Source organism: Megalobrama amblycephala, linkage group LG6 (genome assembly GCF_018812025.1).
Source record: "Megalobrama amblycephala isolate DHTTF-2021 linkage group LG6, ASM1881202v1, whole genome shotgun sequence".
NCBI classification, from domain to species: domain Eukaryota; kingdom Metazoa; phylum Chordata; class Actinopteri; order Cypriniformes; family Xenocyprididae; genus Megalobrama; species Megalobrama amblycephala.
In genome coordinates, this window is record NC_063049.1 from 22,785,391 (window position 1) to 22,811,050 (window position 25,660).

Consider the following 25,660-nt stretch of genomic DNA (forward strand, 5'->3'; position numbering starts at 1 on the left):
TTAATAATTAAATATATTTAGAGGACAAAATTATTTTATCCTCATGTCACTGCAGAAATGTCAATAATTGTTATACATCATAATTATGCCTAATCGTTGTGCGTTTTTCAGAATTATAAAAATTGTGTATGAAGTTATATTCAAAAAATGCATTTATAGATTTTAAATAGATGATTATCTTCTGACAAAACAAATCAAGGCTGGTTCATTCCTTTGCCAAAGGGGTTTATCTTCGTCATTTCACGCGTGGATGACTTTTCATTACGTTTATTTAGTAGCCTAGATCTAAAGTGACTTTAATGAATGCTAGAACATGACAAATTAATACTGGATACTACTGATCCTGAGGAGTAAAATACGAAGCGGTATATATAAAAAAAAAATAAAAATAAAATGAAAAAAAAAATCGTCAACCAAACCACAAACGTCTGTGATTGGTCCATCCTGAACAGCGCAAAGAAGAGTAACCGGTTCCTCGTGATATTTCTATAGCTACTGCTTCTCTAGCTATATATACACTGAGAAACATTAAAAGCATATGAATTGAAAATACACAACGTTAAAGTATAAAAATGTAATTTCGACTCCATTCCGACACTTGTACCTTTAAATGGCCATTCCAGTTACTTGACTCTATTTCTGCGGCAGGTAGTTCAATGCAGAGTCACAAAACACCGACACATTTTGGTGGGTTCTCGTTTTTTGACCACGCCTTTTATTAACATCTCATGCCGCTGTGTTAATGAACACCATGGAGAGGAGGACCGCTGAAATGCCCCTTTGCATGGAGAGAGAAACGCCATTAATGGATAAATAAACAAATAAATGCCGTATTAATCATATAAATCTGTGTCACTGGTGGGATTATTACGGACCGACAATGGCAGCTGTGAGTCTGACGGATCCGCTTTGCAAACCTTGTTCTTACCGTTCACATTTCAAAGGTAATGCCGATTTTATTAAATGACCATCTAACTGGATATGATGAACACATCAATTTGTTTATTTCTCGGTTGCTGAATGTTTACAGTTGAGCTGTGCGTGAGGAAGCCCTTGATGCCCATTCACCTGAGCAGTGATCAATTGGCACTGGAGATGCTGTGTCTCTGCAGCCAGCTGGATCTATTGATCAGAGCTCAGGTCCATCAGGTGAGAGCTGAGATCTTTAAACACTGAATATACATGTGTGTTTGTCTCAGCATTCAAACATCTAATCTACATGAGCAGTTTCAGGAGCAGATTAAACAGGACACTAGTCCTGAGGAGTCTGAAAGTTTTAAGAGACAGGGTAAGCTTAAGACTATAATGATGACAATATGTAAATCAAAATTAGTATAATTGCTATCAAATACATGCAGAACCTCTGATTCTGGTTGTGTCAATAGTGGCTGAGATAATATATCAGATGAACCAGTGCCTTGAACATTCATCAGAATATTCGGTGCTTCAGCTTGAGGTAACTAATCACCTATTAACCATTCCTCTGAACTCAGTTATAATTTTTGGATAATGTGCTCCCATTCATTTCCATTTCTTTAGGAATTTTTGGATGTTATAGGACTATCTGATGTATTCCCTCGAGTGGAAGTTTATATGATACACGGCCGCCCTATTGACATGCTGGAAAAATCGCCTTCAGATGGTGAGACCACAGAAGTAGAATAATTGGCTAGAATGGTAATTATTTTGGAATGCGGTACTGTAACATTCACCACCCAATGGTTGATACCCTACCTGGGTAATAATAAACTTTATTTGTATTTCACCTTTTATTCAAGAAATGCAAGCTTAAAGGGTATTAGTTCACCCAAAAATGAAAATTCTGTAATTTATTACTCACCCTCATGTCGTTACACACCCATAAGAACTTTGTTCATCTTCAGAACACAAATTAAGATATTTTTGATAAAATCCGATGGCTCAGTGAGGCCTGCATCGCCAGCAAGATAATTTCCTTTTTCAATGCCCAGAAATCTACTAAAGTCATATTTAAAACAGTTCATGTGAGTACAGTGGTTCAACTTTAATATTATTAAGCGACGAGAATACTTTTTGTACGCCAAAAACAAAATAACGACTTTATTCCACAATATCTAGTGATGGGCGATTTCAAAACACTGCTTCATGAAGCTTCAAAACTTTACGAATCTTTTGTTTCGAATCAGTGGTTTGGAGCTTGTACCAAACTGCTAAAGTCACGTGAACTATTGAAGTTTCAAAACACTTGACGTAACAAAGCCTCGTTTACTGAAATTATGTGATTTTGGCACGCTGAATCACTGATTCGAAACAAAAGATTCGTAAAGCTTCATGAAGCAAATCGGCCATCACTAGATATTGTTGAATAAAGTCGTTATTTTGTTATTTTTGGCACACAAAAAGTATTCTCGTCACTTTATAATATGAAAGCTGAACCACTGTAGTCACATGAACTGTTTTAAATACGTCTTCAGTAGCTTTCTGGGCATTGAAAAAGGGAGTGTTATTGCTGGCGATGCAGGCCTCACTGAGCCATCAGATTTTATCAAAAATATCTTAATTTGTGTTCTGAACAAAGGTCTTACGGGTGAGGAACGACATGATGTTGAGTAATTAATGACAGAAATTTAATTTTTGGGTGAACTAACCCTTTAAAGTGTTCTACAATAAAAAAAAATGCTGATTAATCCATTTGATTGGAAATGTTTCATCTTTTCCAGCTTATTTTCCTTTTATTGGGAGGCTGAACCAGCTGCTGGTGCTTAGTCAGCAGGTAAATGAAGATGTGAAGCATCTGGGCAGTCATAAGTACATCGCACATCAGCTATCAGCAATTTATGTGAGTTTGTTTGACTTAATCTTCATTCACATAATATTATCTGTCCATAAAAAGCATAAAAAAAGCTTGATTCTGTACAACATTACATTTTTTTTTGTTTCTGTTACAGCAAGTGCTAAACTCTTTCAAAGACTGCTTGCCATTATCCATCATAAGAAAGGATATTGAGGCCAATTTCAAAGAGTTAAAGATGTCTCTTTCGAAAGAAGATGGGTCCAAGCTGGATCCTCAGTTGCCAGCACATCACGCGAGCTGGTGAGAGTGGTTTTTGGTTCCTTTTTTAAGAATCAGAAGAAAGAAATCCTGCATAAGTAATGGATTTACTTTTCACAGGGTGTCAGAGTTAACACAAAACATGATATCTACGGTTCTATCACTCTCAGAAGAGCTCACCAAAGAGTTAAATCCCCTCAAGGAATCTGTCTCTAACCCCTCCTAACAGCTGGATCCACAGTGCCTCAAGTGGATGGCGAGAAATTGTCACCGAATAAAAGTGATTCTCTCGAAAAATGATCATTTAGAGTGTCATTTGATTTTGTTCGTCTGTATGGACCCACAGATAAGACTGTGATAATGTGACCCAGGTCTATTTCAAGACCTTGAAAGATCGCTAACACAAAGAGAAAAGTTTACATTCTGAGTGCTGCCACTTGTGAGTAATTTATTTTTAGCCATTTCATATATTTTTAGCATTGTTTGTTGAGTTGTTTGAGTTTTCATACATATAGAGGATTTAAAAAAATGCAATAACATCTTTTATAATGCATCTGTATACTTGAAGTGACTGTTGCACATGTTCTTCCCCTTCTGTACATGATGGTGCTTGTGATGGTGATGTGATTTCATACCTCCACCTGTCGCCTGGTCATTGTCACAAAATAAACTCAAACGAGGTGATCGGGAGAAGCAGATATGCTGGTTTACAGTTTAGTAGGCATTACACAAAAAATTTGAATACAGATTGCTGAACAATCAATCAGATGTGCATCAAACTAGATGTGAACCATCTGAATTTACTATAAGACTGTTTTATTACATATTAAAGTTAATTTTATTGAGCATAGTTAATGATTATACATTATAGTTTCATAATATAACTTAAATATTTTTGTATACATTTAAAATACTGTACATCAAACGTCTTTATGCATACATTTAAGCAGTATTTATGAAAAATGCTGCTGGTAAAATTTTTTGCTCAAGTTTGTAGCCTACAGTACCTCCTATGGGCTGACGTCAGACGTACAGCGCGCTCTCGTTGACGTGCACGCGACTATGTTGAACTGGAAGTAGCCAAATCTATACGTGCAGTTTACATTAATCTTCCAAATCCAGATGACGGCGGTCACTGGTAAGATTCATCACGGTATATTTGAGTTTTTGCATAATTGTCGTGATATATAAACAGAAAGTCTATACTAAAGCAGAGAGGTCAATAGACACTTAATACCTCGATTATCTTTTCTGTGTTTATTGGTTTAAATAATAAATCTAATGGCATGTGAGGTGTGTTACAGTACTGACAGTATCGAAAACGGTTTGCGCCGTTCACACATTCAGATGAATGAAACTGCAGGTTCGTCTCATTTGAGGCTTTTGTTTCAAAATGACACGGAATGAGAGAATTCTGATTGACACTCAAACTAGCCAATCAGGTTTTTGGTTTTGTTTTGTTGACGTGTATCTCAGCCAATGGCATCCAAGAAGAGTCTCGCTTAATGCTGTTTTGTGTGTTTTCCGCGTTTATATTCATATCTGTATCAGTGAAAATTGAAGTGAAACGTTTTTTAAATATTTTGCAAACATGTTGCACGATTGCATTTAATAAGGTAAATGAAGGGTTTTCTGTAGGCAGTTAGAAAAAATCACGGAAACTCACTGAAAACAAGAGTGTTTAACTCTTAAGTGTTTAATCTTTTTATCTAGTTTCTGTGAGTATAAAACATACAGTATGAAAGCAATTAGCTTTGTCAACATTAGCATTAATAGATACTATCGCATCTTACATCAAATATTGCCTTATATTAACAATGATAGTCAAAAGGTTGAGATCCACTGGTTTAGACTGCATAGTATTAACAATACTGATCATTTTATCCTGATAAGTAGCTATTTTAAGTGTATTAAAGGTGCTAAAGAGGATCTTTCCGTTGACTGAGAAACCAAAGACTTGTTAGTGAGTTTTTGAAATGAGCGCATGCGTAAGAACAACCCCCCTCCTTCACAGCTCAATTCGAGGGAACGCCTCCCAAAACCCGTGCACGAGTATTGGAACACGAGTGTTTACCACCGGCATTCGCTGTGTCGTGTTAGTGGATTCATTATGTCGGACTCACCGCAGGTAACTCATAATCTGCAGTTGTTACTCCTGACAAAAACATTGCATGCGGCGCCTGTGGAGTGTGGAAAGTTACTGAAACGCACAGCCGCGCGTCTCTCACAAGGAACGTCATGGTGATTGACAAGCCAGAGGGCCAATCCGCGCACGTCTTTCACAAGGAACGTAATGGCAGTGATTGACAAGCCAGAGGGCCAATCGTTTACGCGATGATCGCGTAAGCGATTGGCTGATGTTTTTAAGGCCCTACCTCGTGCACAGATGATGTATATTAATATTATTCCTTTCAGTGCACCTAATAAATAGTCTTTTATCAGTTAGTAAAGACAGTTTCAAGTAATATTGCAAAAATGTATAAAACAAAACATCCTCTTTAGCACCTTTAAAAGAGAGTATTTAAGTGATACTAACGTTATGAAACTATAACTTATATAATCATTAAATATAAATAAAATAAATTCTAATATGTAATAAAATCTATCACAAAATCAGAAGGTTTACAGTGATATTATTGGTTTTTAATTCAGTTTATGTACTGTAATTGTATATAATCTCTTTTTTTTTTTTTACCTATAAACAACTGATTTAATTGTTTTTCTTTTGTTGTAATTCAGAAGAGCTGCATCAGTTCCTAGTCCAGCTATGATCTGAGAGGAGATGATAGCAGAGCCAACTTTACTGTCCAGATCGGTGCAAAAGTAAGACACGTGAAAACTACCTCTGCATTTTCATTATTTTAATAATTATATTTTATATTCAAGGTGTGCTATGTGTACATAGAAACAACTGCATGTGCATCTTGTTTTCAGAGAGAACTCAGTAGTCGATGTCTCTTCCTGTGCATCGGTGCATCACGTCTCAAGTGAGAGAAATGAAAACAGACAGAAGACTGTGGTAAGAGAACCACTCCCACAGTAAAAACCACAGTGCTGTAAAAACTAAAAACAAACACTAAAAAACACCCCCTCCAACTACAGGTTCATAGTACAGACAAAATTTCCTTTGAGACATACTGTAAGATCATTTATAATCTGTTAGTATTTTTTGTTGTGTGCAGAGAGGAAAGAGAAAAGCCCGGGAATGCTCTGAAAATGCCAAGCGAAAGCATTCAAAGAGCAGTAATGGCAGCCTGGGCAGAGCAGAGAATGAACAGCTCAAAAATGGAGATGTGGAAGCCGTCACCCTGTTTGAGGTGGTCAGCATGGGCAGGAGCGCCATGCAGGTACATCCATCTAGACCAGCCCTGCTACAGATAACTTCTCTTTAGGTCATCTAAATGTAAAGAAATCTATATTATATGGATGTTTGGTCTGTTTTTTGCAAGGCTGTGGTGGATGATTGGATTGATGCGTATACCGTTGACAGAGACACAGCACTGCTCGATCTCATCAGCTTCTTTATCCAATGTTCAGGATGCAAAGGCAACTGTACTATCTTTCATAATACAATATCATTTTAAAATAGTATTGACAGCTAAAATGGACAGTTTTGATGGTCTTGGTTCATTTTTAGTCGTTTAGTTTTGTTTTGTGGCTTGTGTCTAATAAATATTATAGTTCAGGATGTGAATGCTATGTGTGTTCTTGTAGGGATGGTCACAGCAGAGATGTTTCAGAGCAAACAGGGTACTGACGTCATGAGTAAAATGGTGGAAGATCTGGATGAGGTTAGACATCCAGCATACTCATCACTGAATGCTTTCCCACGTTCTTTGCTCTTACTGATGACTTATTTGTTTTTCTGTTTTTTTGATCACAGGGCACAGGTTTACAATATAAGAAGTTCCTTGCATTTCCGTGGATTTTAACTGTCACATGGCCTCTTGACATGGTATGTTTTAGGTCACTTCGTGTAATTTTCACTGTAATGTTGTCTCTTATGTTCATGAATGGTGCATTTATTTGATCAAGAATACAGTAAAATGGTAATATTGTGAATTTTAATTTTCTAATTTATTAAAAATTTATTCCTGTGATGGCAAAACTCCAGTCTTCAGTGTTGCATGATCATTCAGAAATCATTCTAATATACTGATTTCTTGCTCAAGAAACAATTCAGATTATCAATGTTGAAAACAGTCGTACTTGCTTAATATTTTTGTTAAAACCATGATAAAATTTATCAGGAGTTCAAAAGAATAGCATTTATTTGAAATGGAAATCTTTTGTAATACTTTAAATGTCTTCACCCTTGCTGAGTATTCTTTTCTTATTACTGACGCCAAACTTTTGAATGATAATGTATACAATACAATTTAAAACTAAAGTTATTTTTCCATCTTTATCCTCTCTCCATCCTCCTCAGGACAGTGGCGAGTATCCCCTCATCATGTCTGGCCTGTACTGGAAGAGGTTTCGTTCACACTTCTGTGAGTTCGTATCGGTGCTAGTGGCCCAATGTCAGAACTCTGTAATCTTTGATGGCTACCTCTTGAACACACTCATTTCACTGCTGACAGAGCTCTCCGATTCCAGAGTTCGCGCTTTCAGGCACACCTGCACGCTAGCAGGTAAGTTCCCCCTGAACATTAATTCCCCTTGACCTGAACCACACACACATCCCGAATGCTGATGTTTTGCCACTGTTTTGTGTGTCTCTGCAGCAGTGAAGCTGCTCAGCGCTTTGGTGAATGTGGCTCTCAACCTCACTGTCAGTGTCGATAACAGTCAGCGGCTGTACGAGGTCGAGCTGGCAAAGATGGCCAGCAAACGGGCTTCTCAGAGGCTGGACAGGATCCAGAGAAAGATCAGTGAGGTTAGACTGTGACAGCAAGTCTGGCTACAGAGTTCAACATTTCTACATAGGTCTTTCTGAAGTATAGTCAGGGTCCAAAACTGACACTCGCCAAGTCCCAAGTGTGAGTCAAATTTGGGTTTGGTGAGTAAATATAACTATAGAAATGCTAAATATAAATATAACTATAGAAATGTAATAGATGGTTTGAATCACATTGTATATATGATACTCTGACGCTCACTGATGTAAGTGACATGCACAATTCAAACAGACATATAAATGTCTACTAACTACAGTACATGACTCACACTTCCAATATTTTTTAAGATACCCAAGTTTTTTTTATCACCAGACATTCATGTGGTGACGCATATTGTTGGTGGAATATTACAATATATAAATGATATAGACTAGCATTCAGAAGTTTGGGGTTGGTAGGATTTTTAAAAGTGTTTGAAAGAAATTTCTTATGCTCACCAAGGCTGCAATTAATAAAAGTATTAAACCCTTTAATACTTTTACAAGGCTGTCATTGGATGGACAAAAAGCTCTCAGATTTCATTAAAAAGATCTTCATTTGTGTTCCGAAGATGAACGAAAGTCTTTGGAATGACATGAGGGTGAGTAATTAATGACAATGTTTCATTTTTGGGTGAACTAACCCTTTAATTAAAAAAAGTCTTACTGACCCCAAATGTTTGAATGATAGTGTTGATGTACAGGAAACAATAAAGTCAGGAAAAAAGCCAAGGATCTTGTGAATATCCAAACTGAATGAATTACTTTCATTCCTCAGTTACAGGACAGGAAATTTGAAATTGAGAACATGATGGATGCCATTTTCAAAGGAGTCTTCCTGAAGAGATACAGGTAATCTTTATTTCAACCACACTTATAGGCCTCAAAAATCAAAACTATGTACCATCATCACTGTGTGGTGAATTTCAGAGACGTGATTCCTGAAATCAGAGCCATCTGTATGGAGGAACTGATGGTGTGGATGAAGCTGTATAGTTCAGTGTTTTTAAACGACAGCTACCTGAAGTATGTGGGATGGATGATGCATGACAAGGTGGGTGACCCAGTAGTCTAGTGCTTAAAGAACAGTTTATTTTTCTGATTGTTGTTGAAGTTGAGTTGAGTTGATGTTTGACCACATTTTATTTTTTGCATATTCTACAGCAACCTGATGTGCGTCTGAAATGTGTGCTGGGCCTTCAGGGACTTTATCAGGACCAAAGTAGTTCCAAAATGGACCTTTTCACGATACGGTTTAAGGTAACCACTGCTATCACATTATCACACTAGTTGTGTCCCAAATGACGCTCTATAGTTTACTATGTACCGTGTAGTGCTGAGAAAGGTATATAGCTCACCCATAAAAAAATAATAATAAAGTGCAAATTTCTTTATGGAGAGTTGTTTACTGGCTGTAAGTTTGTCCTCAAACTCTTGCAGTCGTGCTGTTTTGCCCAAACTCCTCAAATGGACGCAGTCTGTAAGCTTCTTTGGCAGTATTTAAGTTCAGGTCCAGTGGGCAGAATTGCTGATTGACAGGCTAGAAAGCCCCTCAGGTTTTGCCTTGGGCTCACTGGCCTGATAGCTTCCCACAGGACCCCACCCTCACCGTACCCTCACTAACGGCAGCAAGCGCATTAGCACAACCGTGATTTGAAGAGCTGTTTAAGTGCATCGTGGGTCTTTAACTCAAGTCCTCTTGTAGGTTTTCGAGATAAGATTGCTCTCATAGCGGGTAGTTAAAGTGTTTACATGAGCGATTGAATACTGTTTCCGTTGAAGGAGAGGATGATCTCTATGACGCTGGATAAAGACCATGAAGTGGCCATACAGGCCGTGAGATTGCTCATGGTCATCTCCCAGTAAGTATCTTCCCCTTGCTCCTCATGCTGAATATTCCTCAAAAAGTGTGATCATCTAAACTTTGACTTCTCCTCCGTAAAGCATATTCGTGACTGTTCCTCACGTAATTGCTGAAATTATTCCCTTTTGTGCCAGATCCTGTGAGGATGTTCTGAGTCCTGATGACCACAAGAACATCTTCCAGTTTGTGTACTGCTCTCACAGACCTCTAGCTATCACTGCGGGTGAATTCCTCTACAATAGGTCTGTGTTCATTGTCTTGGACTGCTTATGAGTCATTCTACAAAAGCCTTCCCATTTGTCTCCCACATGTACAAATATGTAAATGATAGCTGTAAATAATTTGCTAACATGCTGTAATCGCTCTGTTCTTAGGCTGCTAAGTAACCCTGAATTATCAAGGCCCAGAGAAGGAGCCTCCGATCAGGACAGACACAGAGAGTTAGTCTTAGCCAGAGTGCGAGCCCTTATCCACTTCCACACTGAGAGCGAGGTTTGTTAACTGTTTAACTGCTTAAAAATAGGATTTCACATGTTCATACTTGCATATAACCAGAAAGAAAGTGAAATGTGAAGGTCAAGTATGGTAACTCGTATTCAGAATATGTCCTCTCCAAGTTAGTCAGCCCTATACAAACATGCCTGTTTTGTTGGAGTATGATGATTTTGGTTCTCTCCCTTGTGTTTTAGCTGCACCAGCATGTGCTCTACCTTGTGGATAGTCTGTGGGACAGTGCAGGAGCTCTGCTGAAGGACTGGACCGGTCTTACCTCATTGCTCTTACCTCACACTTCCTGTCAGGAACAAGGCTAGTACACTTTAGTGTGCACTACAGTATACACTCAAGCTTACCAGCTTATTACAGCAGAAAACTAGTATTTACAATGATATATACCATACAACACTGTAGTTTTGACTAATATGTTTCAATGATTACTAGAAATAGAAATAAAAATTATTGATTGCTATCCAGCATTATCTCCACTGGTTGAAACCAACTGTGAGAAAACAAACTGCCGCTTTTTTGCGCTGTGCCTATATATTTGAGTGTGTATGTATGTGAACCGCAGCTCTGAGCAGTGCTGAGGAGGCCTTTGTGATTGAGCTCATGTTGGCGTCAGTGAGGCAGGCTGCAGAGGGTCCACTTTTGTCAGGGAGAGGAGCAGGTAAAAAGGTGAGACTTCCTTTTGAATCTCTCATTTACATACTTTCATTAGATGGTGCTGATTTAACAGCTGATTGTGGGTACTGTTACTTGCTAGTTGCATATCTGTGTTTGTTTTTAGGTGATAAATACTAAAGAGAAAAAGTTACAAACCGATGTCTGCGCTAAACTCACTGAACACTTCATTAAAGTGCTACCTGAGCTGTTATCTAAGGTAAAAAAAATATAAGTTTTACCATGACTGATTCCTCATAAATTGACCGTGGCTGATCACCTGATATCTAATCTTATTTTCTAGTACTCAGAGGATGCTGAAAAACTGACCTCCTTCCTAAGAATACCTCAGTTTTTCCAAATGGACTCCTGTGATCTTGAAAACTCACAGGTGAGTGTATGTGCGTCATCTGATGCATTGATGACTTCACTGTATAAAATAATAAATCTAACATAATAAAATTGTATAAAAACAGTATTATTGTGAAATATTATTGTTTTTTATTTTAATATATTTTTAAAATGTAATTTATTCCTGTTATGACAAAGCTGAATATTCAGCAGCTCTTCACTGTCACATGATCCTTCAGAACTCATTCTAATATGATGATTTGGTGCATTTCTTCTTCTTATTAATGTTGATAGTGATGCATTTATTCAAGATTTGATTGTTTCGAAAAATAAATCTTTGGTAATTTAATGTGTCCTTGCTGAATAAAATTACTAATTTCTTATATAAAAAAAAAAAATCGTACTGACCCCAAACTTTTGAACAATAGATTCAATCTCTTTTAATTTTAATATGCATTTTGGTATAGTATGTGCAGGCGTTACTGGCTGAGTTGGAGGCTGTGGTGGACAGACACACAGACACAGGGCTGCTGGAGATGGCTGCTCGTTCTTACCAGACCCTCTGTGCTCAGGATTCACCATGGCACCCCCTGGCCCGACCCAGCTTTGACCGGCTCATCCAGCACTGGACAAACACACTGGAAACATGGTTAGGAGAATCACTAAGTGTGAGTATGCTAAAGAACCATAAACTCTGATAGCGAGTGGTAGATGTTCTTTTACAAGCTTGTAACAGATGCATAAATGGATTTTGTCTGGATCTTGACACTAATAAAAAATTAATTTGATTTATGACATTGATTCATAGTGACTGTACCGTACAGAATAGAGTATAATTAAAAGTTCTTCCTTTCATGTACAGAGCGGTTGTTTCACTGCAAACGAGGACAACACTTTGGAAATTCTGTCCACACTGAAGAAACTTACTGCGTTCAACCTGTAAGCAGTTTCTGTTAGTTTATTCTTTCCACATACACACTGCAACATTTGTGGTAATCACATTCCATTGTACAAGCGAACCCACTCATTCTGTGAGTTTTACATTCCCTTCTAATAATGTTATGTTCTATGGATGTTTTCCTAACATTCCCATTAGGTTATGAAAACATTATTTCTGAAAGTTCTGCAAACATTCAAAAAGTAATTATTTCTATGTATTGCATCAGTTTAGAACTGTACACAGAATTATTCAAAATATGTTTCTTAATGTGTCTTTATGTCTCATTTTGTCGGATGCCATTTAAATATATTTATTCTTATTTTATTTGTGTTGCTTTATCAAATCTGTCTAGTGCTCAGGATCTGTCTAAATGGAGCCTTTATGAGCTGGGGACCAAACTCCTGGAGGCGGAGATAAAACATGGTGGTCTTCCGACGGAGGTGACATTATTAGCCCTGTACCAAACCATCTACGTCATTCTTTTTTTCTTTCAGCTGATTCATCTTTCTAATTTGTAATTCCCATAGGTGACAATTGAGGCTCTGCACTGTATGTGTAGCTGCATTCTGTGGAAGCTCAACACCTTTGGAGAAGGTGTGACCTCCAGGGTGAGCCATATACCTTTCTCTTCCACTCTGATTGGACGGTGACTGCTGTCATAGATGGCCAAGATCATGCTTAGAATGCTAATATCTACATGCACAGACTTAAGCAGAGTTTTCCCTTGGGTGATTAATTAATCAAGCATTTTCAAGCGTGCGAGACTCTCTGTCAACAGAGTTGCCGTATGATCTATCACGAAGAGCCGTGTCCTTTAAACCTGCCACATTACTTTTCAAATATCAACACAGAGGCTCTATGGTTATGTCTAGTGTATTTTTAATAAGTGATAGAAAGTGATTGATCATAAGTCTTTAGGAAAAGTAGGTGCTGGTGATTGATTGTAGAGGGCGTAATTGTTCGCCTTTGTGTGGACATTTCAACGCTAATAGCAGGGCCTTTTATTAGGCCTATGTTTCCATGCAGTGCACGGGGTAATCGTATCACCCCAACTCTAACCTTTATGCAGTGAAATATCGGCGGCCATTAAGACTGCTGTAGGTAAGAGGTTCTCAGTGCTGGCTCAGGAATGGCCGCTTTCTCCTCTGGCCTCGTCATCAATAACTGACAGCGCAGGCGGCAATTTTTGGCCCAGGCGGCAGCTCGGCTCAATCTGCAATTATAATATCAATGGCGACCCGAGGTGAGGGGGAAAAAAAGACGTGTTCAGCATAAAATTGGGATGTATGTCCGTTTCAAAAGAGTAATTTAGCTGAATTGACATTTCGACTACGTGGGATGGAGGAACCGATCCGGCACGTCCACCTCGGAGCTCCACGTGCACGTAATTATGAAAGAATATTTTACACACAAGTCTGGCGGCACTGCTCGCAATGATGCTTTCATCAGTCTACATCAGTTAGAGCCGCTGTGCTTCTTTTCGTTTCTGTTATTTTGCGTAATTATACTCTCCTCATTCCTGTCGCTCAAAATTCATTTGACTTTTTCCCCCAAATGTCAAAGCTTTGTGTACTTTCTCAAACAGCACGGTCATAAAAACTGCATGTATAATAATTAAATAAAATGAGCAAAATACTAACAACTACAAATGTAGTATAAATCAGAATCCTTGTAGGAAAAGAACTGTCATCATTATGGATGTGTGTGTTTGTGTGTGGTTTTAGGAGTCCGCACTCCAGCAGAGAAACCAGCTACGTGCGTTCTGTGAGAAATGTCACCGCTGTCTCTCTCACGCTGAGCAGCTTGTACGAGAGCAAGTGAGCATCGCTTTTCTCTCTCTGTTCATGGCATACCACTCGATTCAGCCTTTTCTTCAAAGTGGATTATTCTAAACACATCAGAGCGTATTGTCTGTGTGTTAAACAGTTGCATGTGTGCCAGTGGGCCGATGCGCTGGCATTGTTTGAATCCTGTTTGTTTTGACTTTAATTTCTTGCGGAGTGCCCTTGGCACCTGCGTTGTGTTTTAATGAATCCTCACTCCATGCCAGGGCAAGCTGACAGCAGAAAAACACACTAATTGAAACTAAAACAAATGGAAGTTCCTGGCAAACTGTTTATTTCAAGACTGCTTCGAAATGAGTCAATGCTCTCAGTGAATTGATATCACATTTTTTTTCGAGCTGTCATTTTAATTAAAATTAATCAATCACATCAATTATTTAGGTCAAGTAACCAATTGAATTAATGCTGAAAAAGCTTCCTAATAATTCATAGTCATTACATTATTGTGGCAGATAAGTAAAGCATTGAATTTGAATTATTAGAAGACTGACACCATGGGCCATTGCATTCACATCTTGCTGTTTTTTAGCACCTTTAGTCATGAGTGCTTGAATAATTGTGTTTATTTCATTTTTTTTTTTTTTAAATAGAATTAATCACACTAATTAGCACTATTTATATTTGTGATATAATGGAAATATAACAGTATTAGGTGTTTTTTTAATTCCAAAATAATCGACTTCATTAATACATTCTGTTTGGAAAATGGTTATTCATGCTGCATTCACGCCATGTCATAATTATCGCAATTTTGAGATAACAACATGTGACATTATATACTGTGATTTATGCTTTTCTATGGCAACACAATCAACACCTAAATGAATTTGCAGCGGTCAGGTGGTAGCTCTCTGTAATTACAGTAATTCTTGCGTAAATGCATCTTTAATTAGATTAAGGATTATAGTCGATTTTAGATAAGAATTTATTATGTTGTCTACTTTATATCACATCTGTTGATCAGACACTGTCTATTTTATGTTTTTTTTTTCACAAAGGCCTTCATGTGTCTGAGTGACGTTCTCATAGCTCATAATTACCAGCTTCAGATGTGGGATTCGTCTGCAGGCACTCCATTGCTGTACACCCCTGATCCCAAACTCCAGAAAGCTCTTCTTTCCTTCGTCCTGGAGCATGTCTTCACCAGCCCTGAGCTGGATACCCACAGCAGTAAAGGTTCTCTTCTCTTTTCATTCACAGTAAATCATAAGGGTCCTTGTTTGGCCTGTGCTCTGCTGTGGGCTGACATGTGGGCGGCCTCAACAGATCCAGCTTTGCCTTTTAGATCAGATTTGTTTGTATGTTCTTGAGGTTTAACTGAGGTTTCTTTGAAAATATGCATAAAACAGAAAACTTTCATGTTGTTGGAACTCAATGACACTTTCAGCATGGGGTTTTCAGAAAGGGCACAAAATGAACACTCATCAAGTGACAAATGGCAGTAAAAAATGGCTGTGGAAAGTCAATGAAATGGTGAAATGACTTCCCAATTGGCCGGTAACTTCATGAGCTACAGTATCTGACCAGTTTGGAGTTCAAACGTCATTTAAAGCAAACAACTGATGCAATTTTTTTGTGTGTTTGTGTGTGTGTAAAATTTACTCTATATAAGATTATCTACAATACCTAAGGGTATCTTAAAATTCTGCCACTAAAATTCACACGGCCCGGGACAAACTTTTTATGTGTGGGTGTGGGCCCCCCTCTCCCCTGGGCCCAATTAAGCCAAGGAGACGAAAACATGAGGAACAAAATCACAACGGCTCTTGATGCTTTTGTGACAGACGTAGTTTCCCTGGGAGACAGAGACTGTCTCATTCTATATATGATGCTCTGAGTGACACAGTGACATGTGCTGTTTGTCAGAAATATGCAAGGAAAAACAGCTACATAATTCATATTTCATAATGTTATATATTCATGTTATTTTGTTAAAAATATATACATTTAAATATACAGTATATAATATATAATATATAGTAAAAAAAATAAATCAGCAAAATATAGTTATATAAAATTAAGCTGCACAATTTTCATTATATATATAAAAAACAACAACAACATAATTAAGTTACTTAAGTTAGTTGAGCAGCAAATCAGCATATTAGAATGATTTCTGAAGGATCATGTGACACTGAAGACTGGAGTAATGGCTGCTGAAAATTCAGCTTTGCATCACAGGAATAAATTACATTTCATTTTAAATTACATTATATGTTCAAATATATTAGGATAGAGTTATTTCTGTAATTATAATTTCACTGCAGTACTGTTTTAACTACATTTTGATTAAATACATGTAGCCTTGGTGAGAATGAGAGAAAAAAATCTTACTGACCCCAAACTTTTCACACACACACGCGCACACACACACACACACACGTTTACTTTATCTATCTAAATGGGGACATTCCAAAGATGTAATGATTTTTATACTGTACAAGCTGTATTTTATGCCCCTACACTAACCCTACTCCTAAACCTACCCATCACATTTTTACATTTAAAAAAAACCTTTAATTACTTTATTTTTATGCTAGTTTTACAAATGAGGACGTCCCTAAAGGGAGTTGTTTTGGACATTTTGTCAGGTTTTGGTAACTTTTGGGTACAAATTTGTTTCCAAAATATAGTTAAGTAGGCACACACACACACACACACACACACACACACACACACACATACACACACACACACACACACACACACACACACACACAGGTTTGTTTTTATGAATTATGGGGACATTCCATAAGCGTAATGGTTTTTATACTGTACAAACCGTATTTTCTATCGCCCTACATCTAAACCTACCCATCACAAGAAACTGTGCACATTTTTACTTTCTCGAAAAAACTCATTCTGTATGATTTATAAGCCTTTTGATAAATGGGGACATGGGGTAATGTCCTCATAAGTCACCCTCTCCTTGTAATACTTATGTCATACCCATGTCATTATACAAATTTGTGTCCTGATATGTCACAAAAACACGCGCACACACACACACACACACACACACACACACACACACACTTGAATATACTTACAAAAGTGTCCGCATAGATCATAATAGTCTCAATTTCACCAGCAGATGGCAGTCAGTCACTACACCAGCCTACTCCAGGCACAAAATAATCACATAAAAAACACAATCAGCCTCATTCTCCCTCTATTACTGTTGCAGAACACAGTATTTGTTTATGGATAGTTAATCTGATTTCACCCCCACCTTCTCACTGACCTATCAAACATGCCACTGAATCAGGGAGTGTAAGTCCAACAGATAATGCATTATGATAATAATCCATTACACTATTATTACGTGAGATCTTACAGAAGTTGCGCTTGTAAATGAACGGGTAATTAGATCAGAACAGAACCTTGTGGAATAATATTTAGAAGTCCACACGAAATACAAGAAGCTATGGTAGGCATGTACAGAATGACTGCATCTACTGAAAAATCAATATTATCTCTCCTAAACTAGTTTTTATGTTGTTTTTGGCCTTTGTGTTGCTTTAAGACAAACACAAGCACCATATGAGATAACATCAGATTTTGTGGTATTTGATTAGAAATCAAGCATGACTGAAGCAAATCAGATCAATTCTATAAATATTTCAGAGAGTTGACGATTCGTGCTGGCACAAATTCCTTACCGCTTGAAAAATGCAATATAAGCTTTTGCTGGTAACATGTAATAAAAAGCAATTTAGTTATTGGATTTTCATCACGTCACTAATGCTGTTATGAAACCTCTCTATTAAGTGATGGCTTCAGGACCAGGCAGGGCGACGATAGACACATTCTGTTTCCAGAGCAGAAAATGTTGTTAACTTTAGCTCACCTCAGGAAAGCATTTCATTTATAAGATTTGAGTATCATAATTATACCGCTCTCTTATTGAATCTGCACCTCTCTGTTTCAACCTGTCTCTCTCTCTCTCTCTCTCTCTCTCTCTCTGTGTCTGTCTGCGCAGTCAGTGAGAGTGAGTGTGGAGAGGGACGGCTGGAGGACTTGCACCGTCGGAGAAATCTTCTGGCAGCATACTGCAAGCTGATAGTGCACAGTGTACTAGAAATGAGCATGGCTGCTGAGGTTTTCAAGCAGTATGTGAAGGTACAGTATGACACTTTACTCATCATTCAAGTTTCCTGCCTCTCTGCCCACGGTGAACACCAGCTCATTAACCAAAGAGATAAGCAGAGATCTGTTAATCAATTTGATACCTGTCTCAGAACAACTCATAACATTGTAGTTAAAATAAATGATAATTGATATATATATTTTTAAAAATATTCCTAATGCATTTTATTTACTTATTTAAATATTTTAGTATTATTATTTTAATATACTATTTATTTTACATTATAAATATTAAATACTATATATACTACATACTAATATATATATTTAAATATATAAAATATACATAAGTACTATATACTTATATTATTTTATGCATAGTAAACGCTATATTTTTTATTGTGTAAAAAAAAATGTATAAAATTATAAAAACATCTGTTTAGCATAATGATTACTGGATTAGGCAGAGCATTTTCCTTTAAATTTATGAGGTGAAGTTATTCAAGTATTAGATGTTAGTGATTATTCATTTGACTCCTCTGTTCTTAAATGGAGCTCTTAGGCTTTGATTTTACGAGCTAATATGCAGAGTTTACAGTGCTGTGTGTTTGTGTACTTGTGTGTGTTTGACACGCTGACATGATTGGAATGCCCGCATGGCGCGGCCAGCACAGAGCAGCCAACATTCTCTGAGCAACATTCTTCCTGATGAAGCGTTCAAAGAGAAAACTACTACTACCACTACTACTACACACACACACACACACACAAATATTCTTACTGATTGACAGCTTTCAAAGTTGAGGCAAATATTGAATATTTGAACGGCTTCATCTTGGTAATAAGTAGTCACATCTTTTAACTGTCTGACATTGCCAATTTTCATGACTAATTAGAGCATCTTGAATTAATATGTTTTAAAGCAAATAGAGGGTAATAAATGGATGTAGGTGTTCCATAAGCCTTAAACTCAGAAACCGTGTAAACATTGAATTAGTCTTATGTAGCCAGACCTTTAGACTTAAGGCAGAAGGTCTGGACTCCATAGCAGCTTTCACTGGTCAAGGACCGAACAGAGTCCGTCTGACTGACATGTAAAGCAACCAATCACAGTTCGTTTTATTCTGTGTCATGTTTAGGGCCGTGAAAATGTAAAGTCGATGTCCCTACAAAAACAGGCCGGTGTATTTTAAGGAGTCTAACTTTAGATACTTCATATACTTTTGAAAATCCTTTTAGCATTTAGTTGATCCTGATAAGCGCTCATTGTCACAGTTGTAAACACACGACGGCTTTCTTCTTCCATGAGAGGGTTTGGTGTCACCGTATTTTTGCTTCCAGGCAGACCGTTAAAGAACGTGACACACACATCTTCCGGAAATCCTGTAGAATTCAAATCAGATGAAACCAATCAGATGACGACTTCAGAACAGTTTCCAATTTTATGTGCCATATGCATCAGAAGTTCAGCCGGGTGACGTCTGAGGCTGAGACTAAACATTGAATGGAAAGATTCGGCATGTCATACAGTACTGTTCAAAAGTTCGGGGTCGGTAAGAATTTTTAAAAAGAAAATAATACTTTTATTTTGCAAGGACACATTAAATTGTTCAAATCTGCCATTTATATAGTACAGTATAGAAATTTCTATTTCAAATAATTTCCACAAAAACATTAAGTAGCACAACTGAAATGTCAATATCCTTGTGGGCAGCGCAGTTACATTCCGGATTGACCCGAGTTTGAGTCCCGGCTCATGGTCCTTTCCCAATCCCATCCCCCTCTCTCTCCCGTTTTGTTTCCTGTCAGTTCTCCATACTATCTTGTCTTAATAAATGCAAAAACACCAAAAATAAACTTTAAAAATATGTTTCTTGAGCACCAGATCAGTGTATTAGAATGATTTCTGAAGGATCATGTGACACTGAAGACTGGAGTAATGACTAATAAAAATTCAGCTTTGCTATCAAAGGAATAAATTACATTTAAAAATATAGTCAAATAGAAAGCAGTTATTTTAAATTGTAATAATATTTCACAATATAACTGTTTTTACTGTATTTTTGAGTAAATAAATGCAGCCTTGGTGAGCAGAAGAGACATCTTTTACAAACATCTTACTGACCCCAAACATTTGAACAGTAGTGTATAATGAACTAAAACCCCAAAGCCGGAGAGGAGACTTTGACTCCTCATTTCAGAAGTCCCCCACACACCACTGAACCTCCAGGAATTATCGGAGGCATGTTTGACCATAATTGTCTTAAAATCTTAAACCTCTCGTTACTAATAGACCAGAGTCTTATCCTGAGAGCCAGACAGACTTATGGGTAATGTGCTCTCAGTATGCCACAGGCTTGCATTCCTAGGGGTGAAGCCATATGGCAGACATGGAGCCACATCGAGTGTTCTTCACAGCCTGTATCGCTCACTGCTGTCATTTCTCCCCTGCAGTACTACAATGACTTCGGCGACATCATCAAAGAGACCCTGAACAGGACACGGCAGATGGACAAGATCGAAAGCGCGCGCACACTGGTGCAATGCCTTCAGCAGGTATGGAGGGTTCTCTGTCATGTGACGTGCCTCTGCGTGCCACATCTGCTCAGCCGACTGTCCCAGGCCCGTGCTCACTGATGGGCCCCTGCAGCTGTCGACACCTCTGAGACACAATGAATCCACTCTCCCACCATCCCATCATGCTCTGTGTGGAATGTTCTAGCAGCTCGTCCACTCCTTGAATAGCTTAAGAGTAGATTGTGTGCTGAGGGAAGGAATGGAAGCAGTGCTCATACACACACTCATACACAGATCATTAGACTTTACTTTTGTTCAAAAATAAAAGTAATATTTATTTCATTTATACATTGTAGACTACTGTTCTGTTTTTTAAAAGAAGTCTCTTATGATCATCAAGGCTGCTTTTATATGATCAAAAATACAGTAAAAACAGTTATATTGTTAAATATTATAAATAATATTACAATTTAAAATAGCGGTTTTCTATTTAATATATTATGTTAAAGGTGCCCTACAATTAAAAATTGAATTTATATTGGTATAGTTAAAGATACAATTTGTAGGACCTGCCACTAGAGGGCACACTACCAAAACCATAACAATCGCGTGGTTTGATGACGCTAAGGTGCGTGGAATGATGGGATTTGTTGTCTTCTACCCAACCGCTGACGGCCATCAATCAGACGGAAAGATAAATCATGGATTTAACGGATGAGTTAAAGTTTTATAAACTATGGATCAGACGCGTCCTCGCGCGGGTCTAGAGACGCGATGCCCCGCGTTTGGTGTGTTGATCGTTACAATGGCATACGTTTTCTGTAAAGATACGAATCAAAACAACTCACCTGTCGAGTAAAACACAAGCGAGATCGGCATCTCTTTCTAGGTGAAGTTTGTCGCGAAGCTCTCTCCATCTAGAAAATGCAACACCGATATTGATCCTCGCTCTTTCTCTCCTCTTGTCCCAAACTCTTCTTGGGTCGTTTGGTTGGCCCGTACGCTTACGTTTACGGGAGCTGTCCTTGTCGACAGAACCAGCGGCAGATGGTAAACAGTAATTATGTTCCATAAATAAGTAACACAATCCACCATAAAACGTGCAAGAAGTAAATAAGGAACTGCTTGAAGCAAGCTAGTGGTTTGCTGGACGCTAGACACTACTTCCGCATTTGTCCACGACACTGTTGTCATGTGGTTTCTACGTCAGTAAAGGCGGTAACAAAGCACGAGATTTAAAGGGCCAGCAGCCCTGAATCGGTGCATAGTTAATGATGCCCCAAAATAGGCATTTAAGAAAATTAATTTAAACACATTCAGGGGACACCTTAGACTTATATTACATCTTGTAAAAAAACGTTCGATGGCACCTTTAATATGTAATATATAAAAATAAAATGTACTTTATTTCTATGATGGCAAAGCTGAATTTTCAGAATCATTACTCCAGTCTTCAGTGTCACATGATCCTTCAGAAATTCTAATATGCTAATTGAGAGTTTGATTGACAGGCGATCTAACCAATCATAAAGCCGAATCCGCCATTTTGTCCGACAAAGCAGTCAGGGGAGTTAACTTAGTAGATTAACGTTGGTGGACTTGAACTTGAATAATGATGTGTACTGATGTCTTTCTGGTTGAAATATGGTTCATTCATGTTTATTTGAACTAGTGAGAAGAGATGATCAGTTCACGAGCCGCTTGAGCTACAGCGATCTGTCACGACACATTAAAGAGTCACAAAACGTCATTTACTGTCGATACGTTGTTAGTGTCCTCTTTGGTCCGCGATGTATTTTTCACTGTGAGAACACGTGTGGCGTGAGAGCGGCATGGCTTGTCGGACATAGCAACAGTAACTAAAGGAGGCGGGTCTTTGCAAACGGGCAATTTGCTGCTAAAGAAACATTCCTTATTATTATCAATGTTGAAAATTGCTTAATATTTCGAAATATTAGTATTTTTCAGAATTCTTTGAAGAATAGAAAGTTCAAAGGAACAATTTATTTGAAACACTCTTTACTGTCACTTTTGATCAATTTAATGCAGTTCTAATGTGTAAATTTTACTCAGCAATAATTCTGTATTATTATTTATTAAATAATGTTGTTCATTAGTATTGCTCAAAACTTGCTTAATTAAAACTATAAAGTAAAAAAAAAAAAAACTATTTAGGACATTAATCTTGTATTATTAACTATTATTTCATTAGTACTTGATCTGACCAGTGTCTTTTTTTTTGTCTTGAACTAGTGAAATTAACTTGTGTATTTCATTATATATCAGATATCATATATCAGAATTATATTAGATTTCTCATGCTCGAGTCCAAATGTCCAGCATGCTCCCCATATGAATATAATGAATTTATTTTGTATATAATATGTATAGTATGCAGCAACTGAGGCAAATAAAGCTGCAATATATTTTAATGATCACTGAAGTGACACAGAAATAAGGGCAGATTTTCTATAAACTATCTTGTGATTGGACTTGTATCCATTTTTCTGTGTGTGTTCAGCTGTATCTGAGGCTGAAACAGGAGCAGGACAGAGGAAACACATGCAGCTCCCGGGTTCAGACCTACAGCAGCATCAAGGAACTGGCCAGACGCTTCTCGCTCACTTTCGGATGGGACCAGATCAAATCCCGTGAATCCCTGGCCATGATCCACAGGTACCGCAGTCCATTCGACTGACTCTACTGCTCTACTTCAGATGTCTGACATAGCGATACAGCTAAAACCAAATGATTGCTATGTTTGTCCTCAAATAAAAATAGTTACATTAACATGCTGCACTGCATGGCTTCATTTAGCCAGTACATAAAAGTCTCATCTTTGGCTATTTCAGTGCTGAGGATTCATTTTGTCAGCTGCAGTTCTGGTCTCATATTAGAATTCAAATATAGATGGATAAGAGAAGGAATACAGGTCTTAAAAGGAAATACTAGTGTGAATGAATATAGTGCGTTTCTTTGTGCAGGGATGGCATTGAGTTCGTTTTCAAAGGATTCGTTCAGCAGTCTGAGAAACACTCTCCACCGTACATCTCATACCTTACCATCCTCAGCGAATTCTCTGGCAAACTGCTCAAACCGGACAAGAAGACTATGTAAGTTGAAGCTAAAACTAAATGAATTCCACACACATGACATCTTGCACTTCTGGGTCCAGGTCTTCTCAGCCTCTTTATTCGCTAAATCGGTCTCAGTCATGCCAGTTAACATATTGCTTTTATAAACGGGTTATCTCCCCTCTAGCTACAGTTATCTGCAGAAGTTTGCTGGTGAGCAGGTCATCAACAACAGAGAGGAGAGCTGGATGCCGCTGATCTACTACAGAGCATCTCTGATGGGCACGGCTGAGGGAGAAGATGCCACCTCCTTCATCAGCTCTGACACCAACAAACAGCCCTCCCTCACCAACCGCTCCAGATCACCCTCCATGAAACAAGTCAACTCTGAAGGTAAGAGCACTCACTCGGTCATTTCAAGATCTTTCGGTAAATATTGATATATATATATATATATATATATATATATATATATATATATATATATAATGTAAAGTTTATTATAATTCACCTACTTGTTTTTATTTTTAACAGGGGACCAAAGGTTTCTTTCACCCTCTACAGAATCAAAAGCAAACAAGCTTTTGAAAAGGTGAGGTCAATAAACACTTATTGACAGAGTGAAGAGACAGTCATTTGAGTAACATACTATTGTTTTTTTCTTCCATGTGTAGTTCTGAAGACTCAAAGGTCCAACCAGCCCCACTGAGCAGAGAGCAGTGGACCAGCAGTCTCGTGACTGATAACGGTCCAAGGGGCAGTGATGAGGTGGATGTTGATACTGTAGATATTGATGTCTAATGTTGTAGTTCACATGTCATCATGGATCTGTTTTTGTATTTACTGTCTTATGATTGGTGGACAACACTGTTGCATAATATCCTGTATATGAAAACTGTACCATTTAAAATGGTAATAACAATCATTATCAGATTCAGATCTAGTATGGTGGTGCTGAAATATTTTGTAAAAAATGAAAATACATGGTGCATTGCTCAATTTTTTTTGCACTTTTTGAACAATGCACTTTCAAATGTTCTCTGTTTAAAACACTCATAATTATGGCTAACTGTATTGCTAAAATTAATATTGCAATTTGGACCTTCAGTCTTTTCTTTTTTACATGTAATGCCCTGTGTACTTTACGCCCACAAATTACATATTTTTTTTGCATATTTCTGAATCATAATGTGTTTGCATTCATTCAGGTACTAAAATAAGCTACACTTGTGTTGTAAAATGAGGACATGGAGCCCCATTTTTTTTTCATTATGTAATATACACATTTATCTTTTTTAATATTTGTAATATTTAAACATTGGAAGGGAGTACTTCATAAAAGTTTCAAACAAATTTGACTTGCAGAAAATTAAACATGTTAATTATAAACTGTTTTCAGAGGTGTTACTGCATTGTCATCAGTTAACAAACATTAGTTTTACAATCGTTAGAAGAACCCAATTCTTTGTATACTTAGGTCACTTTTTCAAAACTCTTCATACAGTAAGCAGAACAGTAGTCTATCTGGGCAAACTGTGGATCATTTTCCATGGACTTGGCACAAAATACATTGAATGACTGCATCTTTCAAATTAAACAAATTATTTTCTCACTCACCAAAACTCTTTGTACTTACAGGCCACGTTGCACGTTTACCTACTCTTTTCAAAAGTCCAAAACTTACAAAAATTGAATAAGACAGCAATTTTTACAGTAATAATGACACATTGAAATATATTCTAAAGATAAAAAAAGCAGGTGTTAGTCTTTCAATTTCATTACTATATACAAAAGGAGGCAACTTAGGAATAATTTTTTTACAGTAATATATATATATATGAACCATGTAACATCCCCGCTGTCTTAACTGGTGGACTAGCATAGTCATGCTGTTGCTCAAGCAAAATGATCTG

The 25,660-nt window shown here is 37.5% G+C and overlaps 2 protein-coding genes across 5 annotated transcripts; both read left to right on the forward strand.

Moving 5' to 3' along the window:
• Positions 1-143: 143 nt before the first annotated feature.
• On the forward strand, positions 144-3,758 carry si:ch211-218d20.15. The gene is made up of 8 exons (XM_048193456.1): positions 144-944; positions 1,031-1,149; positions 1,228-1,288; positions 1,386-1,456; positions 1,540-1,642; positions 2,700-2,818; positions 2,928-3,073; positions 3,152-3,758. The coding sequence occupies exons 1-8, from the start codon at positions 881-883 to the stop codon at positions 3,255-3,257; spliced, it is 789 nt and encodes a 262-aa protein (XP_048049413.1). The 5' UTR covers positions 144-880; the 3' UTR covers positions 3,258-3,758.
• Positions 3,759-4,018: 260 nt separating this feature from the next.
• On the forward strand, positions 4,019-25,136 carry si:ch211-269e2.1 (cohesin subunit SA-2). Of its 4 annotated transcripts, none has more exons than XM_048193437.1 (32): positions 4,020-4,169; positions 5,771-5,854; positions 5,966-6,050; positions 6,214-6,378; positions 6,481-6,577; positions 6,746-6,822; positions 6,915-6,986; positions 7,461-7,665; positions 7,759-7,910; positions 8,689-8,762; positions 8,841-8,964; positions 9,075-9,170; positions 9,693-9,772; positions 9,909-10,016; positions 10,149-10,266; positions 10,464-10,581; positions 10,844-10,947; positions 11,060-11,152; positions 11,237-11,323; positions 11,751-11,951; positions 12,146-12,222; positions 12,576-12,663; positions 12,751-12,831; positions 13,948-14,040; positions 15,066-15,243; positions 18,050-18,189; positions 20,611-20,712; positions 23,195-23,349; positions 23,658-23,786; positions 23,935-24,140; positions 24,282-24,339; positions 24,422-25,136. In XM_048193437.1, the coding sequence occupies exons 2-32, from the start codon at positions 5,814-5,816 to the stop codon at positions 24,546-24,548; spliced, it is 3,531 nt and encodes a 1,176-aa protein (XP_048049394.1). In that variant the 5' UTR covers positions 4,020-4,169; positions 5,771-5,813; the 3' UTR covers positions 24,549-25,136. The 4 variants fall into 4 exon arrangements, with proteins under 4 accessions (XP_048049397.1, XP_048049394.1, XP_048049395.1 ...); XM_048193438.1 differs by having other exon boundaries at positions 4,085-4,184; XM_048193439.1 differs by lacking the exon at positions 4,020-4,169 and adding an exon at positions 4,627-4,647.
• Positions 25,137-25,660: the final 524 nt, after the last annotated feature.

Excerpts from the sequence above, each read along its gene's own strand:
- si:ch211-218d20.15 (XM_048193456.1), top strand. The coding sequence starts at position 881 with ATGGCAGCTGTGAGTCTGACGGATCCGCTTTGCAAACCTTGTTCTTAC. Across the intron at positions 945-1,030 it reads TTACCGTTCACATTTCAAAG|TTGAGCTGTGCGTGAGGAAG; the intron begins GTAATGCCGATT and ends GAATGTTTACAG. Across the intron at positions 1,150-1,227 it reads TCAGAGCTCAGGTCCATCAG|TTTCAGGAGCAGATTAAACA; the intron begins GTGAGAGCTGAG and ends CTACATGAGCAG.
- si:ch211-269e2.1 (XM_048193437.1), top strand. The coding sequence starts at position 5,814 with ATGATAGCAGAGCCAACTTTACTGTCCAGATCGGTGCAAAA. Across the intron at positions 6,051-6,213 it reads AAAACAGACAGAAGACTGTG|AGAGGAAAGAGAAAAGCCCG; the intron begins GTAAGAGAACCA and ends TGTTGTGTGCAG. Across the intron at positions 10,267-10,463 it reads ACTTCCACACTGAGAGCGAG|CTGCACCAGCATGTGCTCTA; the intron begins GTTTGTTAACTG and ends CTTGTGTTTTAG.